General features: G+C 42.8%; 1 protein-coding gene across 1 annotated transcript; it reads right to left on the bottom strand.

Annotated features, from left to right (window-relative positions):
* Positions 1-1,239: 1,239 nt before the first annotated feature.
* On the bottom strand, positions 1,240-18,616 carry LOC120430094 (maltase-glucoamylase-like). The gene is made up of 2 exons (XM_039595183.1): positions 18,464-18,616; positions 1,240-1,646 (listed from the first exon to the last, which is right to left on the bottom strand). Exons 1-2 carry the CDS (start codon positions 18,495-18,497, stop codon positions 1,327-1,329), a joined length of 354 nt encoding a protein of 117 aa, XP_039451117.1. The 5' UTR covers positions 18,498-18,616; the 3' UTR covers positions 1,240-1,326.
* Between the last annotated feature and the right edge of the window lie 665 nt (positions 18,617-19,281).

Raw genomic sequence — 19,281 nt, 5'->3', positions numbered from 1 at the left:
AATTGATGTTATGATTGGATTCTACATAGTTTAAAGCTTTTAAAACCAACTTTTCAAACTTGAAAAGATTAAAAAAAACTCCACATTTGACGCACGTGAAAAGTATTAACATAGAATTTTCAAAACATTGTGTTTTCAGGCACCTCAACCAGCAGAAAAGCACCTTAAAACCACTTCCAGAAAATCCAAGTAAGTCCGGTGGTCAGGATAGATTTTTTCAAAAACTGATCATATCATTAAGAATTTTCGTGACGATACAACGCAAGGAAACCAAACTTTTTGTAAGAGTTTTTGTTGCTAATTCGCAAAATGTAAAGCGGAAGCAAAAAACAGCTTTACTTTCTTTTCAAAAATCAATTATGGCATTCGATTCAGTAGGCAATTTACGTAAAAAACATGAAACAAATCAGTTTATGTTGATTGCCAGATCAAAATCACAGCCCCAAAATTCTGCAACGTTGTAACGTCATATTCGATCATAGAACAGAAACCAAAACGTCCAATGGTTCTTATGGGAAATTTAACGTACTCTCTGAATATGTATAAATATTGAGGAGTTTTCATTAAAATTCCGAGTGTAGGCAAACAACTGAACAAAAATGTCAATCAGTGTAACATTTAAAACATTTTCGTATTTTTCATTTGCTGAAAATCAACATATCAATGTCACCTAGTTTTAGGCAGTATAAATAATAAAAAGGTATAAACAAATCCCATAGAAATCTACAAATCAGTCAAAAGTTAAAAAAAAGTGATATGAAACAAAGCCAAAATCTTGTCAGCAAGAGGTGCAAATTCTAGAGCTTCATCAAATCTGGCCTAGAATGTTAAGAAATTGAAGCTTTCACCAGAATCGCTCAAGATTCAAGGTTGGGGCTTCTTCTTCGATTGACCCCTCCTCAACTTAAAAGAGCTTTGCTTGCACAGCCAGGTGAGTTCAAGATGGTGAAGCTTTATCAACGTTTCGGTACCAGGAAAAAGGTTGAACCCATGGTTGAACGGTTCGTTGTTATAATCTGTCCGAAATTTCTGTTGACACAGCGGTAATAGATGTTCAGAAAACCAATTAATTCGGGTTGTGCCTTGTCCTGGGAAGGAGTGCATGAGAAGTGAAACAGACTGTGATTAATTAAAGAACTTCCATCGATAATTGATTTGTAGAATAAATTTGCTCCTATCAACAAGAATGACAACAAACCTTTAAGCATTCTGAATTGTAGATAAATTGGCGGATGAATATTGAAAGAAAAACACATTTTTATTTAACATAAATTTCAACAAATAATTCTGCTGAATTGAAAGCTGCTGTGAAAACTCCAGTCTAACTCAACCCATTTGTCGCCATGAGTTTGCTTCTGCAAATCGACGTTTTCTACCGTTCCCAGGATCCTCTGTGGATGATGCTGGCGGCTCCTGAGTAGTTGTTGTTGTCGGATCTGGAGTAGCGGTTGTTACCGGATCCGGAGTAGCGGTTGTCGCCGGTGGGACGGTCGTCGACGTAGTCGTGGCCGCGTACAGCCTGTCCTGGCAGCTCTGGAGGGCGGCCGCGTTGTCGTTGTTCTCGACGGCCAGCGCGATCGTGGCCACGAAAAAGGCAAACAGGGCCACGCCCAAGAACGTGACCAGCTTGTTGGCCGCGATCCAATCTGAAATGGTTTTGAGATTTTTTCATTGTGTTAAGTTAGAAAACTGCTGAAACTGGTAAAAAAGCATTATGACAACTGAGTACACTTTTGGACTCGACCATCACCAGTTTGGATCAAACCTGGAGGGAACGTTCAATTATCGATAGTTAATAGAAATCTCAAAGTTGGGGCCGATTGGACCATCCCTCTATTTTTAGCTCCATCCCTTGCTCCACCCGATTTGACGATTTTTCAGAAAACTGTTATTTCTTTTTCTCATAACTTTGCAATTTATGTTCATAAAACACAAACTTTCACAGAAATTATGTTTTTGTAGATACATTGCAAGGCTTTTCAAATAATGGGTAATGTTAATTGAATCCAATATATCTGAGAATTTTTTATTATCAAAAGTGTAAAAAGAATCTGAAGCAGCGAAGCCATCCATTTGGAAGAATTTATCAGTCATCTGTCAAGCTGAGGAGTAGCAGCACCGTTAACATGATTCCTGATTAACCCGACCCGGAGAAACTGAACGTGTGCAGCAAATTCATCATGCAGAGAAACTGATCAGTGAATCATCATCCATCAACGATCAGTGCAGCAAAATACACTCCCTGTTCAACTTTCGTTGGGTTTGGTCGTTTTTCGAGCTAGCTTAGCGCGTTTTTGACGGTGTTTTGTTAACTTTCGCCGACGGCCATGGCGGCGGCCGCGACGGTGGAGAGTGAGTGGACGGAGCACAGGGCTGAGAATGGAAGGACGTTCTACTGGAACGCGGCCTTGAGGAAAAGTGTGTGGGAGAAACCGGACGGGTTTCAACCCAAGACGCAGGCGGCGACGGGCATGGAGGTGGAAGACTCTGAAGGAGGAGGAGAGGACGGGGGCGGATTTCGTCCCGTGGTCAAGGTTCGCCGCAGGAAGGCTAAGGAGGAGATCAACGTCGGCGATGGCGGCAACGACGGCGATGTGGAGAAACTGCTCAGCAACAACAAGTTCAGCCCGCTAGCGGAGGAGAGCAACAACAACAACAATGCGAACCCAGCAGCAGAAAAAACCAACCCCGTGGTACCAGCAACCGGCAAGTCGGCCGGGGAGAAGAAGCAGCCGCCGCTGGTGGTGAAAGAAATGAGCTTCGCCCGCCTTGCGAAGGTGATGTCGTCGTGTGATGTCCAGCCGGAACACAAACTGACGCGGTACGGCACAAAAATTACGTGCTTCTCGAGCGACGACTTCGACACGGTGCAAGCCCACCTGACGAAGAACAAGGTGCAGTTCTACACGCACGGAAAGCGCAGTGCGAGACCGCACCGGGTAGTAATGCGAGGTCTCCCGAACGTGGAACCGGATTACATCAAGGAGCTGCTCAAGACGGAACATCAGCTGGACGTCTTGGCAGTACACGCCATCAGGCGGAAGCAGCAGCTTCCCGCCATCGATGAGACGCCTTTCATCGTGCTCTTCCCCAAGGGGCACACCAGTCTGAAGGAGTTGAGTAGCAAAGTAAAGAAAGTGGGACCAGTCGTTGTCCGGTGGGTGGCCTACCGGAACAAAGAACCGCACGTGACCCAGTGCAAGAACTGCTTGCAGTTCGGTCACGGAACCAGTAACTGCCATCTCAAGCCCAGGTGCAGCAGCTGTGGGGGTCCCCACAACACAGAAAAGTGCAAAGCAGAAGAAACGCAAGCCAAGAAATGTGTCAACTGTTCTGGATCCCACGAGGGTCTGGACCGCAGCTGTCCCAAACGTGCGCAGTTCATCCAGTCGAGGCAGCAGGCGTCCAAGCCGAAGCCGCCAGCATGGAAAAAGGACAAACAGACTCCGGCAGGAGCTGTGTTTACCGCGGCGGATTTTCCTCCGCTACCTGGAGCGGTACCGGAAGAGAAACATCCTCGTCCCGCAGGAAGAAGTCAAGGAAATACTGGCGCCGACGCCGGTGCAACCCCGAAGGAGCAACAAGGTGAACGGATGCTGTACAGCGAGTCGGAGCTGTGGGCCATTTACCGAGAATACAGAGTTCGCTTGAGGCAGTGCAAGACACCCGAGGAACAGATTGACGTGATCGCACACTTGCTGACACATGGCACGAGAAAATGATCATCTGATTCAGTTACGTTTTTTTTTTTTTATTATTTATTATTTGTTGTATTTTTGATCCTCGGTCCTAACCTGGTCGTAGCACCTAAAAGGACCTAATAAAAATAAGTTGTGAAAAAAAAAAAATTTTTTTTATTATACTTACGTTTTTAAAGAATTGTTGTTTTTTTTTTATAAGAATGTAAAACAAACAAAAATATTAAAATCAAAATTTTATACGTCCAAAATGCCTAAACTCACTTAAACTTTTTTTTTTTAAAGTGTTTTTTTCAAGGAATTAGGGGAAATTCTCGTATGTTTGGTAGGTTTAACGCTTGCTCCCTCCATCCAATTTGGTGATTTTCACTATCTAAAGAACGTATTTGGTAAAACTGTTGATCGAAACTTGCTTGCTCATGTCGCAGATAGAGCGGGCAATTATGATAGAATTTGAGGAATTCGCAAAAGAGCGCAAAATGTTATAAAGTAATCAAATGTGACCATTTGAAATGTTAGAGTTGAAACTCAAATGTTTCTTGATTTCCGTTAGACAACGAAGATGCACACAAAGAGAGAGCAACCGCGTGTGCAATGTAATGAGCCTGCTCCGCGTGTGCGCCTGTATAAGTCGGAGCGCGTCGACGAGGTGGATTGAAGTGTGCGCGACGCGCACGTTGGTAGGGAAAAAGAGAGAGCAGAAACGAACGAATACTACGATCGTTGCGGATGTGGCGTGAGAGTGAGGCTGATGAATTCGGAATGAACACACGCGGCGTGGTTGAGGTTTGAGAGAGTTGCGTGTGTGTTTGTGCGCTTGTGGACCGACTGTGTCGGGACTGGCCTTCGGCGATCGGAATTTGGATTATTCGGAATCAGTTCTTTAGTCTGGCGTTTAATGCTGTAGCGAGCGGTTGTGTTTTATGAGGTGGGTGGTGGGACCAGAAACAAACCGAAGGTTCGCTTCCGAGTTTTTAAGAATAAATAAAGACCTGGCCTGAGTTACGACAATGGCGCAGTTGGAAGGATTATTAAAAGAAAAGTTTAAGAATTTCTTCTAAAAGTTTGTTTGATGGTCCCACAAGAAGTGAACGAAGTAACAGTGAAAATAGTGTTACGATGTGTTGAGTGCCCCGAATGGTTGGTTTGGTGAGCAGTTGGAAGCCGGTAAGTTTTTTTTATTCGTGACACAAAAGTTTTGGAAGAGACGCCATGTTTGTGGCCCGTTAAGTCTCGAGTAGGAACCTCGCAATAGAGAGCGCCAAGGTGGTGCTGCTGAGCGAGCATTTTGATTTAATTTGATGTTTTGGCTCGCTGAGTAGGTTGGATCCGAGTCAGTGAAGGTTGGGTCGGGAAGTCGTAGTGAGGTTTCGCAATCCTGACCTATGTCGAGCCGATGGTGATTAGACATCGTGCCGGAGAAATTGTTTTGTCAAGTGGAGGTTGAGTCGACGAGTTGCCCTGATGATGTGCATTCATCTATTTTAGTCCGATGATGCTAGAATTTCATGCCGAAAGAATTGTTAATGGGTGATTGCTTGTGTTTTTTTGCGTGATTTATTGAAATATGTATTGTAATTGTTTGGTTATGGGCTATGGAAACAAAAATGAGAATTGATGATGGATTGTTCAAGCTATATTGGAGACGAAATAGCATGTCTTTCTAGATGAGTTGTAGTTTGTAACAAGAAGGAAAAAAGGATGTATCTACAGTTGTCCTAGTTTAGTAATGAGTTTGCAATTTCAAGCAAGATTTTTAACTGTGTGATTCAAGAAATTTCTGACGAACAAGTATATTGAATTGCGGTGTAATTTTGATGTGAAGACGAATTGTTGGCGAACAGTTTTTTTTTGTGATTTAGCTTTTCGGCTACACGTTGTGGCTGATTTTGATTCGATATCATGCGTTTTAGCGCTAACGTTTAAAAATGCGGTTTATGTGTGAAAATGTTAAGTGAGTTACTACGAAATATAACGGAATACGCTAGGCTTATTGAATGAAATTGCAAGCAAGGTACAATGGAGATAATTGTTGGTTGTATACTAAAAAAAAGAAACATTAATGTAATAATGTAACTCGTGTAACCACCGTGGCCACATAGAAGTAAAATGTTTGAGATGATCGTTGCTCGTTGGTATTGTCCGTTTTTTCAAAGGTACACGCAGCGCGGCATTTCAGAATGTGCCATAGACATTGTTGCCAGCGATTGTCTGTACTTTTGGTGCAATAAAAAAACATACCTAGCAACAATGCCACGCGATTCGAAGAAAAGATCAAGAAAAACAAAACGCGTAGTATGGGATTTGACAGCGCTCATTTGCCGAAAGTGCGGCGCGTCGTTTCGAGGCTGGTTTGCCGCGTGTCTTTTTCGGGAATACGCAAATAACTAGACATTATTTCGTGAGACGAGCGTTGCTCGTTGGCCACTGAGAGTGAAAGTTGTGAGACGAGCGTTGCTCGTTGGCCACTGATAATGTAATTTGTGAGACGAGCGTTGCTCGTTGGCCACTGAGAGTAAAATTTGTGAGACGAGCGTTGCTCGTTGGCCACTGAGAGTAAAATTTGTGAGACGAGCGTTGCTCGTTGGCCACTGAGAGTGAAATTTGTGAGACGAGCGTTGCTCGTTGGCCACTGAGAGTAAAATTTGTGAGACGAGCGTTGCTCGTTGGCCACTGATAATGAAATTTGTGAGACGAGCGTTGCTCGTTGGCCACTGAGAGTAAAATTTGTGAGACGAGCGTTGCTCGTTGGCCACTGATAATGTAATTTGTGAGACGAGCGTGCTCGTTGGCCACTGACAATGAAATTTGTGAGACGAGCGTTGCTCGTTGGCCACTGAGAGTAAAATTTGTGAAACGAGCGTTGCTCGTTGACCACTGAGAGTGAAATTTGTGAGATGAGCGTTGCTCGTTGGCCACTTGGAAGGAAATTTGTGAGACGAGCGTTGCTCGTTGGCCACTGATAATGAAATTTGTGAGACGAGCGTGCTCGTTGGCCACTGATAATGAAATTTGTGAGACGAGAGATTTTGAGTGAGAAAAAGCGTTTGTTTTAAGAACTTCAGTTAATTTGGAGCGAAGATTTAAGGAACGGAAGCTTGAAACCATACCCGACTTCTGTTGGAGCTATTTATTTAATTCTAGGGAGATTTTATTATCGGGTATGCGAGTGAGAACAAGCGTTGGTTTTGAGAACCTCAGTCAGTTTGGAGCGAAAATTTAAGTAACGGTAGCCTGAAACCCTACACGACTTATGTTGGAGCTATTGATTGAATTCTAGGGAGAATTTATTATGGAGATTTTGAGTGAGAACAAGCGTTGGTTTTAAGAACTTCAGTTAATTTGGAGCGAAAATTTAAGAAACGGTAGCCTGAAACCCTACACGACTTATGTTGGAGCTATTGATTGAATTCTAGGGAGAATTTATTATGGAGATTTTGAGTGAGAACAAGCGTTGGTTTTGAGAACTTCAGTTAGTTTGGAGCGAAGATTTAAGAAACGGTAGCCTGAAACCCTACACGACTTATGTTGGAGCTATTGATTGAATTCTAGGGAGAATTTATTATGGAGATTTTGAGTGAGAACAAGCGTTGGTTTTGAGAACTTCAGTTAGTTTGGAGCGAAGATTTAAGAAACGGTAGCCTGAAACCCTACACGACTTATGTTGGAGCTATTGATTGAATTCTAGGGAGAATTTATTATGGAGATTTTGAGTGAGAACAAGCGTTGGTTTTAAGAACTTCAGTTAATTTGGAGCGAAAATTTAAGAAACGGTAGCCTGAATCCCTACACGACTTATGTTGGAGCTATTGATTGAATTCTAGGGAGAATTTATTATGGAGATTTTGAGTGAGAACAAGCGTTGGTTTTAAGAACTTCAGTTAATTTGGAGCGAAAATTTAAGAAACGGTAGCCTGAAACCCTACACGACTTATGTTGGAGCTATTGATTGAATTCTAGGGAGAATTTATTATGGAGATTTTGAGTGAGAACAAGCGTTGGTTTTAAGAACTTCAGTTAATTTGGAGCGAAAATTTAAGAAACGGTAGCCTGAAACCCTACACGACTTATGTTGGAGCTATTGATTGAATTCTAGGGAGAATTTATTATGGAGATTTTGAGTGAGAACAAGCGTTGGTTTTAAGAACTTCAGTTAATTTGGAGCGAAAATTTAAGAAACGGTAGCCTGAAACCCTACACGACTTATGTTGGAGCTATTGATTGAATTCTAGGGAGAATTTATTATGGAGATTTTGAGTGAGAACAAGCGTTGGTTTTGAGAACTTCAGTTAGTTTGGAGCGAAGATTTAAGAAACGGTAGCCTGAAACCCTACACGACTTATGTTGGAGCTATTGATTGAATTCTAGGGAGAATTTATTATGGAGATTTTGAGTGAGAACAAGCGTTGGTTTTGAGAACTTCAGTTAGTTTGGAGCGAAGATTTAAGAAACGGTAGCCTGAAACCCTACACGACTTATGTTGGGGCTATTGATTGAATTCTAGGGAGAATTTATTATGGAGATTTTGAGTGAGAACAAGCGTTGGTTTTAAGAACTTCAGTTAATTTGGAGCGAAAATTTAAGAAACGGTAGCCTGAAACCCTACACGACTTATGTTGGAGCTATTGATTGAATTCTAGGGAGAATTTATTATGGAGATTTTGAGTGAGAACAAGCGTTGGTTTTAAGAACTTCAGTTAGTTTGGAGCGAAAATTTAAGAAACGGTAGCCGAAACCCTACACGACTTATGTTGGAGCTATTGATTGAATCCTAGGGAGAATTTATTATGGAGATTTTGAGTGAGAACAAGCGTTGGTTTTAAGAACTTCAGTTAATTTGGAGCGAAAATTTAAGAAACGGTAGCCTGAAACCCTACACGACTTATGTTGGAGCTATTGATTGAATTCTAGGGAGAATTTATTATGGAGATTTTGAGTGAGAACAAGCGTTGGTTTTGAGAACTTCAGTTAGTTTGGAGCGAAGATTTAAGAAACGGTAGCCTGAAACCCTACACGACTTATGTTGGAGCTATTGATTGAATTCTAGGGAGAATTTATTATGGAGATTTTGAGTGAGAACAAGCGTTGGTTTTGAGAACTTCAGTTAGTTTGGAGCGAAGATTTAAGAAACGGTAGCCTGAAACCCTACACGACTTATGTTGGAGCTATTGATTGAATTCTAGGGAGAATTTATTATGGAGATTTTGAGTGAGAACAAGCGTTGGTTTTAAGAACTTCAGTTAATTTGGAGCTAAAATTTAAGAAACGGTAGCCTGAATCCCTACACGACTTATGTTGGAGCTATTGATTGAATTCTAGGGAGAATTTATTATGGAGATTTTGAGTGAGAACAAGCGTTGGTTTTGAGAACTTCAGTTAGTTTGGAGCGAAGATTTAAGAAACGGTAGCCTGAAACCCTACACGACTTATGTTGGGGCTATTGATTGAATTCTAGGGAGAATTTATTATGGAGATTTTGAGTGAGAACAAGCGTTGGTTTTAAGAACTTCAGTTAATTTGGAGCGAAAATTTAAGAAACGGTAGCCTGAAACCCTACACGACTTATGTTGGAGCTATTGATTGAATTCTAGGGAGAATTTATTATGGAGATTTTGAGTGAGAACAAGCGTTGGTTTTAAGAACTTCAGTTAGTTTGGAGCGAAAATTTAAGAAACGGTAGCCGAAACCCTACACGACTTATGTTGGAGCTATTGATTGAATCCTAGGGAGAATTTATTATGGAGATTTTGAGTGAGAACAAGCGTTGGTTTTAAGAACTTCAGTTAATTTGGAGCGAAAATTTAAGAAACGGTAGCCTGAAACCCTACACGACTTATGTTGGAGCTATTGATTGAATTCTAGGGAGAATTTATTATGGAGATTTTGAGTGAGAACAAGCGTTGGTTTTAAGAACTTCAGTTAGTTTGGAGCGAAAATTTAAGAAACGGTAGCCGAAACCCTACACGACTTATGTTGGAGCTATTGATTGAATCCTAGGGAGAATTTATTATGGAGATTTTGAGTGAGAACAAGCGTTGGTTTTAAGAACTTCAGTTAATTTGGAGCGAAAATTTAAGAAACGGTAGCCTGAAACCCTACACGACTTATGTTGGAGCTATTGATTGAATTCAAGGGAGAATTTATAATGGGGAGTGCGAGCGAGAACAAGCGTTTGAGGTTTTTGGGTTGAGTGTAGAGTACAGGAGAAGGAAAATGTCGCAGATAGAGCGGGCAATTATGATAGAATTTGAGGAATTCGCAAAAGAGCGCAAAATGTTATAAAGTAATCAAATGTGACCATTTGAAATGTTAGAGTTGAAACTCAAATGTTTCTTGTTTCCGTTAGACAACGAAGATGCACACAAAGAGAGAGCAACCGCGTGTGCAATGTAATGAGCCTGCTCCGCGTGTGCGCCTGTATAAGTCGGAGCGCGTCGACGAGGTGGATTGAAGTGTGCGCGACGCGCACGTTGGTAGGGAAAAAGAGAGAGCAGAAACGAACGAATACTACGATCGTTGCGGATGTGGCGTGAGAGTGAGGCTGATGAATTCGGAATGAACACACGCGGCGTGGTTGAGGTTTGAGAGAGTTGCGTGTGTGTTTGTGCGCTTGTGGACCGACTGTGTCGGGACTGGCCTTCGGCGATCGGAATTTGGATTATTCGGAATCAGTTCTTTAGTCTGGCGTTTAATGCTGTAGCGAGCGGTTGTGTTTTATGAGGTGGGTGGTGGGACCAGAAACAAACCGAAGGTTCGCTTCCGAGTTTTTAAGGTGAAATCGGAGTACATCAATTCGGGCTTCTTCTTCTTGGTATTCTTCTTCGTAGTAGTCATTAAAATCATTAGCGTCATCAGGCTGATTGTTTTGTTGTTGTTTACCAACTGAAATCAAACAAAAATCTCGTTTGTTTTGTTTAGTTTCAAATGTCAATATTTACATTTAAGATGAATTTACCTAACAGTGTTTTTTCTACTGAATTTTATGTTATCGTAGGTTTTAATGTAAATAAAAACCAGGCATAGAAAATCACGCAAATGTAAAATTTAAAAATAAAGATTTTTTTTCCTTTCGATTGTTGACTTTGAGGTATTATTTTTAATATTAATGTTTTTCGTACATTTGAGTCAACTCTTCGTTAAAATAAGTTTGGTTTCTTTTAGTATGCGATAAAAAACTTCTGGTGAGTAGAGTTTTTTTTTTAAATTTTTCCAGTGCAATGTATCGGATTATATTTAAAATTTCTTCTTAGAATTTGATTCGGGTGACCGTAGCTTCTATTAACGGACCCCAAGAGGCAACGGATTTTTCCAGGAAGCAAATGACGACTGTGCACCAACATCCTTGACATCTTCCGGCAGGACGTGACTCAAGGTGCGGCCTTTTTGTGGCCTCCTTCGTGAGGGAAGCTTGCTGCGCCAGTTTCTGTTGACCGGTGGGAAGTACGGCGGACACTTTGAAGCTGTCCGGCTTTGACGTAACTGGTACCTCCCGGAAGACGTGGTTACGCTTGATTTTTTTGTCCGTTGAACGTGACCGGTTCCTCCGTGAAGCCCATCTCGAGGCCTACAAGGCGTAAGCTGCGGAGTTTATTCCATCCATTCCATCTCTTAGCGACCGGTTCGGAGAGGGCTTCAGCTTGGCTTCACTCTCTGATGACGGCTAGATTCCATCCCGACTCCTTTCCAGCAAGTGCTGAAGACCCCGCTCTGAAGATTCCATTTTCCCGATATTTCGTCGGGTCGCCGAATCGGAAACTTTTCCGGAGTACAGGCCATGCCACCAGCAAACTTTCACGAGTCGAAAATGTCGACAGGCCGTTTTGTGGAAGTGGATGTCGAAGTTGCTATTCTGATGGCCACGGGAGTCCAAGATAAGCCGTAAAAGCTAGAAAATGTTCACATTATTATAACGGTTTTTTTTCCGCATTAGACCCTAATACTTACTTTAACTTCAGTTAATTATTTAGTTGCAATTTTTTTTCCTGTTTTATAACATAAAACTTGCGAATTTTATCCGGTTTTGCTTGTTTGGGGTGCTCTGTTTTGTTTTGTCGCCTGGCTGCTTTGATTTGGCTCGAAAACATGACAGATGAATGGCTGCGACAGGCTGGGCTGCCGCAGCAAAGCGACAGCAGTGATGCCAACCCAAGGGTAAACGAAACTTAGCTAAATGTGATTATTTCAAAATAGGTCCTTATTTATGGTGAAACTAATATTTATTTATTGCAAAACCAATATAAGGTAAAAAAAAATATTAACTTGTAATGTTACGCATGATTTTACAGAAAAATTGTCGATTTTTTAATTTCATATTCGCACTTGACTCGTAACTGCTGCTGGCAACATTTACTGCCTGTGTTTACGAACGTTTCAGAAGGGCTTGTGGCAAGAAGAAATTAAAAAAAAGCTTGGTTTTCGATATGCCAATGTCAAATGTGTGTATAGAAATGATTTCCAGCATGATGTGCAAGAACAAAGAAGAACAATCTTGAATTTAGAGTGCGCGAGCTTCGGAAAAATCTGCACGTTGTGGTAAAAATAAAGTTCGCCGGGCTTTCAAAAACATTTGGCCGGAAAGTTTTTGTGAAATGAAGTGGTGCTTAGTGATCTGAAGCATATTTATTAAGATAGTTTCATATCGTGAGTGAAAATATAGTGGAGCTCAGAATGAGGAAGAAGATTGGGAAAAATACTGCAAAGTGATACGAAGAAGAAGATTTCTCATGATTTTTTTAAGGCTTCCAAATTTTATTAAGTTTCTGGAAGATCTGAGTGAGAAATCGCAATAAAATGTTAAGGAATCGGTAAATTATGAGCCTGTCTTGTTCGAGTTAACATATGGTTAAGGTAGGTGATAAGATATTGATGCTGGAGACTTTTTTGTTGGCAGCGAATTATTTGATCGGGAAAAATAAGGGCCAAATGCTCATCATTGATAGAAATTAAGGCCAAACGACGGCAGCCAAATCCGCCATTTTTCTGGTCACTTGGAATTTCACCTTAAGAATAAATAAAGACCTGGCCTGAGTTACGACAGCTCACTTCTTATTGAGCTATTTATCACTCAATTCCAGTTCCAGAAACGCTTTTTACACTAAAACCCCTAAATACGCTCCCCCCGATTGCGCCTCCCCCGTTTTGCGCCCCCCGAATTGCGCTCAAACCCCGAAATAACGCTCCCCCCAAATAACGCTCTAATTGGCGCAAATCGGGGGAGCGTTATTTCGGGGTTTTGGCGTAAAATGGGGTTTTCTTTTTTAATGTACTTTATTTACATATAAATGAAACATTTGTATAAGGGGTCATCCACAAAACACGGATAAGGGGCCATCCACAAATCTGGGTATCCAAGAACTCCCGGAAGTCATGCCCTAGATATCTACTTGATCAACGGGGGTCTATACGGGTGAATTAACCATCGGTATAGCTTCCGGTAGCTTCAGTGAACCACGATTAATATTCTGGGTTATGTTGGATTGTTATGGGTCTTCCAGGAACTCCCGGAAGTTATGACCTGATGATCTACCTGTTCAACGGGGGTCTATATGGGTGAATTAACCATCGGTATAGCTTCAGGTAGCTTCAGTGAACCACGATGGATACTCTGGGGTAAGTTGGATTGTTATGGGTCCTCCAGGAACTCTCGGAAGTTATGCCCTTATGATCTACCTGATCAACGGGGGTCTATATGGGTGAATTAACCATCGGTATAGCTTCAGGTAGCTTCAGTGAACCACGATGGATACTCTGGGGTAGGTTGGATTGTTATGGGTCCTCCAGGAACTCTCGGAAGTTATGACCTGATGATCTACCTGATCAACGGGGGTCTATATGGGTGAATTAACCATCGGTATAGCTTCAGGTAGCTTCAGTGAACCACGATGGATACTCTGGGGTACGTTGGATTGTTATGGGTCCTCCAGGAACTCCATGGAGTTATGACCTGATAATCTACCTGATCAACGGGGGCCTAAATTGGTATATTAACCATCGGTGTAGCTTCAGGTAGCTTCAGTGAACCACAATGGATAACCTTAACCATGTTGGTTTGATATGGGTCCTCAAGGAACTCCCGGGAGTTATGACCTGATGATCTACCTGATCAACGGGGGTCTATATTGGTATATTAACCATCGGTATAGCTTCAGGTAGCTTCAGTGAACCACGATGGATACTTTGGGGTAGGTTGGATTGTTATGGGTCCTCCAGAAACTCTCGGAAGTTATGACCTGATGACCTACCTGATCAACGGAGTCTATATGGGTGTATAAATCATCGGTATAGCTTCAGGTAGCTTCACTGCACCACGATGGATGCTCTGGAGTTCGTTGGATTGTTGGACCCATATAGACCAACCCTCGTTGATCAGGTAGATCATCAGGTCATAACTCCCGGGAGTTCCTGGAGGACCCATAACATTCCAACGTACCCCAGAATATCCATGGTGGTTCACTGAAGCTACCTGAAGCTATACCAATGGTTAATATACCAATATAGACCCCCGTTGATCAGGTAGATTATCAGGTCATAACTCCATGGAGTTCCTGGAGGACCCATAACAATCCAACCTACCCCAGAGTATCCATCGTGGTTCACTGAAGCTACCTGAAGCTATACCGATGGTTAATAAACCAATATAGACCCCCGTTGATCAGGTAGATCATCAGGTCATAACTCCATGGAGTTCCTGGAGGACCCATAACAATCCAACCTACCCCAGACTATCCATCGTGGTTCACTGAAGCTACCTGAAGCTATACCGATGGTTAATATACCAATATAGACCCCCGTTGATCAGGTAGATCATCAGGTCATAACTCCCGGGAGTTCCTTGAGGACCCATATCAAACCAACATGGCGAAGTATATCCATCGTGGTTCACTGAAGCTACCTGAAGCTATACCGATGGTTAATATACCAATATAGACCCCCGTTGATCAGGTAGATCATCAGGTCATAACTTCATGGAGTTCCTGGAGGACCCATAACAATCCAACGTAGCCCAGAATATCCATGGTGGTTCACTGAAGCTACCTGAAGCTATACCGATGGTTAATATACCAATATAGACCCCCGTTGATCAGGTAGATCATCAGGTCATAACTCAATGGAGTTCCTGGAGGACCCATATCCATCCAACCTACCCCAGAGTATCCATCGTGGTTCACTGAAGCTACCTGAAGCTATACCGATGGTTAATACATCCATATAGACCCCCGTCGATCAAGTAGATAATCAGGTCATAACTCCCGGGAGTTCCTGGAGGGCCCATAACAATCCAACGTAACGCAGAATATCCATCGTGGTTCACTGGAGCTACCGGAAGCTATACCGATGGTTAATATACCAATATAGACACCCTTTGATCAGGTAGATCATCAGGTCATTACTCCCGGGAGTTCCTTGAGGACCCATAACAATCCAACATGGCCAAGGATATCCATCGTGGTTCACTGAAGCTACCTGAAGCTATACCGATGTGTAATATACCAATATAGACCCCCGTTGATCAGGTAGATCATCAGGTCATAACTTCCGGGAGTTCCTAGAGGACCCATAACAATCTAACCTACCCCAGAGTATCCATCGTGGTTCACTGAAGCTACCTGAAGCTATACCGATGGGTAATATATACATATAGAACCCCGTTGATCAGGTAGATTATCAGGTCATAACTCCTGGGAGTTCCTGGAGGACCCATAACAATCCAACGTAACCCAGAATATCCATCGTGATTCACTGAAGCTACCGGAAGCTATACCGATGGTTAATTCACCCATGTAGACCCCCGTTGATCAGGTAGATCATCAGGTCATAACTTCCGAGAGTTCCTGAAGGACCCATAACAATCCAACATGGCGAAGGGTATCCATCGTGGTTCACTGAAGCTACCTGAAGCTATACCGATGGTTAGTTCAACCATATAGACCCTCGATGATCAAGTAGATATCTAGGGCATGACTTCCGGGAGTTCTTGGATACCCAGATTTGTGTATGGTCCCTTACCCGTGTTTTGTGGATTCCCCCTTATATAAATATTTCATTTATTTGGGAATAAAGTACATTAAAAAAGAAAACCCCATTTTACGCCAAAACCCCGAAATAACGCTCCCCCCGTTTGCGCTCAAACCCCGAAATAACGTTCCCCCCGTTTGCGCTCAAACCCCGAAATAACGCTCCCCCGAATTGCGCTCTCCCCCGGTGTGCGCCCCCCCAAAAAGAGCGCACATGGGGGATTTAGTGTATGAGCTTTAATTGAACGTCAAAGTGCTGATATGGCAACATTAGAGTTAGCTGCTGTTCATTTAGTTATAAAATAAAAATAAAACAATGAAAGTTTCTTGGAAGAATTAAGAACGGCTCATGTTTACTAAAAAATGCAAAAACTCAACCAAAACCATTTTGGATAAAAATCCTTTCGACGAAACGACTTTGGAATGTCCTGCACCCGATTTTACTAGTTTCTTTATTCATAGTTGATAATCGGCTTTGGTTGGACAGTTGCTTTGGAGGATTTGAACGGTGTGCGTCGCGGTCATCGCGCAGGATTTTCGTTGCCGTTTCCGTCTTTGTTTTTCCCTCCGATTGTGTGTATTTCGACCCGGGTGATTTCGCGATTGTTTGACAGTTGCTTTGGAGGATTTGAACGGTGTGCGTCGCGGTCATCACGCAGGATTTTCGTTGCCGTTTCCGTCTTTGTTTTTCCCTCCGATTGTGTGTATTTCGACCCGGGTGATTTCGCGATTGTTTGACAGTTGCTTTGGAGGATTTGAACGGTGTGCGTCGCGGTCATCGCGCAGGATTTTCGTTGACGTTTTCGTCTTTGTTTTCCCCCCCGATTGTGTGTATTTCGCGATTGTTTGACAGTTGCTTTGGAGGATTTGAACGGTGTGCGTCGCGGTCATCGCGCAGGATTTTCGTTGCCGTTTCCGTCTTTGTTTTTCCCCCCGATTGTGTGTATTTCGACCCGGGTGATTTCGCGATTGTTTGACAGTTGCTTTGGAGGATTTGAACGGTGTGCGTCGCGGTCATCACGCAGGATTTTCGTTGCCGTTTCCGTCTTTGTTTTCCCCCCGATTGTGTGTATTTCGACCCGGGTGATTTCGCGATTGTTTGACAGTTGCTTTGGAGGCATTTGAACGGTGCGCGTCGCGGTCATCACGCAGGATTTTCGTTGCCGTTTCCGTCTTTGTTTTCCCCCCCGATTGTGTGTATTTCGACCCGGGTGATTTCGCAAATGTTTGACAGTTGCTTTGGAGGATTTGAACGGTGCGCGTCGCGGTCATCACGCAGGATTTTCGTTGCCGTTTCCGTCTTTGTTTTCCCCCCCGATTGTGTGTATTTCAACCCGGGTGATTTCGCGATTGTTTGACAGTTGCTTTGGAGGATTTGAACGGTGTGCGTCGCGGTCATCACGCAGGATTTTCGTTGCCGTTTCCGTCTTTGTTTTCCCCCCCGATTGTGTGTATTTCGACCCGGGTGATTTCGCGATTGTTTGACAGTTGCTTTGGAGGCATTTGAACGGTGCGCGTCGCGGTCATCACGCAGGATTTTCGTTGACGTTTTCGTCTTTGTTTTCCCCCCCGATTGTGTGTATTTCAACCCGGGTGATTTCGCGATTGTTTGACAGTTGCTTTGGAGGATTTGAACGGTGTGCGTCGCGGTCATCACGCAGGATTTTCGTTGCCGTTTCCGTCTTTGTTTTCCCCCCCGATTGTGTGTATTTCGACCCGGGTGATTTCGCGAATGTTTGACAGTTGCTTTGGAGGATTTGAACGGTGCGCGTCGCGGTCATCACGCAGGATTTTCGTTGCCGTTTCCGATTGTGTGTGTTTTTCGGTCCGGGCGGTTTAGCGTTTTCGCATTTTATTTGGTTTTATCTTTCCACAGCCGGCTGTCTAAGATTGAATCATTTATGATAAACTCAACACCAAATAACCGGGAATAATCTCATCCGCATCCTCCGACTGTTTGCCTTGAGAATGCATAATACATCACACCATTAAACAAAATTTATTGATTATTGGGTCGCATCATCATCCTCTATGTTGAATCCTGGCCATTACCCTTACCCACTAACAAAATCCCAAGTAGAAGTAGTTTTCCGGCACACGTGGGGGTGTGGATATCGTATAGAACCCACCCTTGGTAGCAACCTGTGCTAACTAACATTCCCGTCCCAATCCCCCGAGATCTACAAACTGACATGGCGGGCGCCGTTGGTGGCCAATGACTGTTACCTATTTGCTTCAGATCTAGTTTTAATGATCTTGATGTTTTATCTTTTCAACGCATTCATACATGCTGTTGATAAGGGAAACACCATTAGATCGTTCAAGCGCATGGTCGGTTGTATTGATAGGATATTACGGTCCTGTTCAGCAACGGAGAAGGACAACCATGGGTGGTCTCTCATGCTCATGCTCATGCTCATGCTCATAGTTGATAATCGGCTTTGGTTTACCCTCGTTTGTATGAATCACCTTTGTTGATTCACAATGCAAATGATAATACTTACATAGCATCCCAACCTTCTTCATCTTTTGCTTCTGAAGGTAACCGAATAAAATTGATAAAACGATATTTTTTAAGGAATCCATCCTTATTTGAGTTTTCCCGAAATTGCACATTTAATTAACTTTGCACATTCATTTTTCTTTATGAAAAACAATCTTTGATTTGAATAGAGTAAGATACTTTTATTTTGCGTTTCAATTTGTTTCGACTACATCTAAATAAGACTTAAATATTTGTCCACACTTTACCTACGATCCTCTGCATAATAATTACGAAACCCATGATTACTTCAAGCACTCGAAAAAAAAATAACTAACACTTTTTTAAGCCTCTTAGTGCTTTTAGCTCTCCAACGAAACTGTGAGCCGTCCTTCGTCAATGAGTATCACCCCAAAGTGGGACCAATTCCACCTGTATGGACAAGTTTTTTTATCAGCTGCCCTTTGCGATAAGCTATCAGACGTGTGTGTGCCGTCAGTCAGGGTGGAATTCTGGTGAACCTTCAGTTCAGTTTAAGGTGAGTTCTTAAATTGGAGGAAAACTTTGGCAATAGAGAAGAAAGTCGTGACGTCAGACATGAACTCAAATCACTCGACGTTCATTTTGTGAGTGACTTTAACAGTTTGGCCTAGTTTGATGACAGGCTACTCTATGTACCTTTCAGTTGTCTGATGGACAGAAAAGAGGCCAAACTTTATGAAAATCATACCTGTCAAAATTCCTAGCCTCAAAATTCGTCCCCAGTTCTTCTCCTCTATTGTTTTCCACAAACCCAGCTCACCCCACACCCGCACCCACCCCCCCCAAACAAGCCAGCAAGTTTGCCAAACCTCTTGCCCAGCCCTCCTACCCCCCCCCACAACCCCATTCACATTTTAAGCCCACCCCCCATCCATGCAAACCATGACTCCGATACCCAAAACATCACAAAACCACTCCCAGAGTCCGCCCAATGGTGTGCCCCCAGGCCCCTATATTCTTGCTATCCATCATACCCAAGTAAACAAGGCAAAGCAAAAGTGTTGAACTATATCTGTCCCGTTCAGTTCCTTTGAGGAGAAGTTAT

The sequence above is a fragment of the Culex pipiens genome, chromosome 1, assembly GCF_016801865.2.
Source record: "Culex pipiens pallens isolate TS chromosome 1, TS_CPP_V2, whole genome shotgun sequence".
NCBI lineage: Eukaryota > Metazoa > Arthropoda > Insecta > Diptera > Culicidae > Culex > Culex pipiens.
This window is presented reverse-complemented; position numbering and strand designations above follow the sequence as displayed.

Excerpts from the sequence above, each read along its gene's own strand:
- LOC120430094 (XM_039595183.1), bottom strand. The coding sequence starts at position 18,497 with ATGGGTTTCGTAATTATTATGCAGAGGATCGTAG. Across the intron at positions 1,647-18,463 it reads TATTATGCAGAGGATCGTAG|ATTGGATCGCGGCCAACAAG; the intron begins GTAAAGTGTGGA and ends AAACCATTTCAG.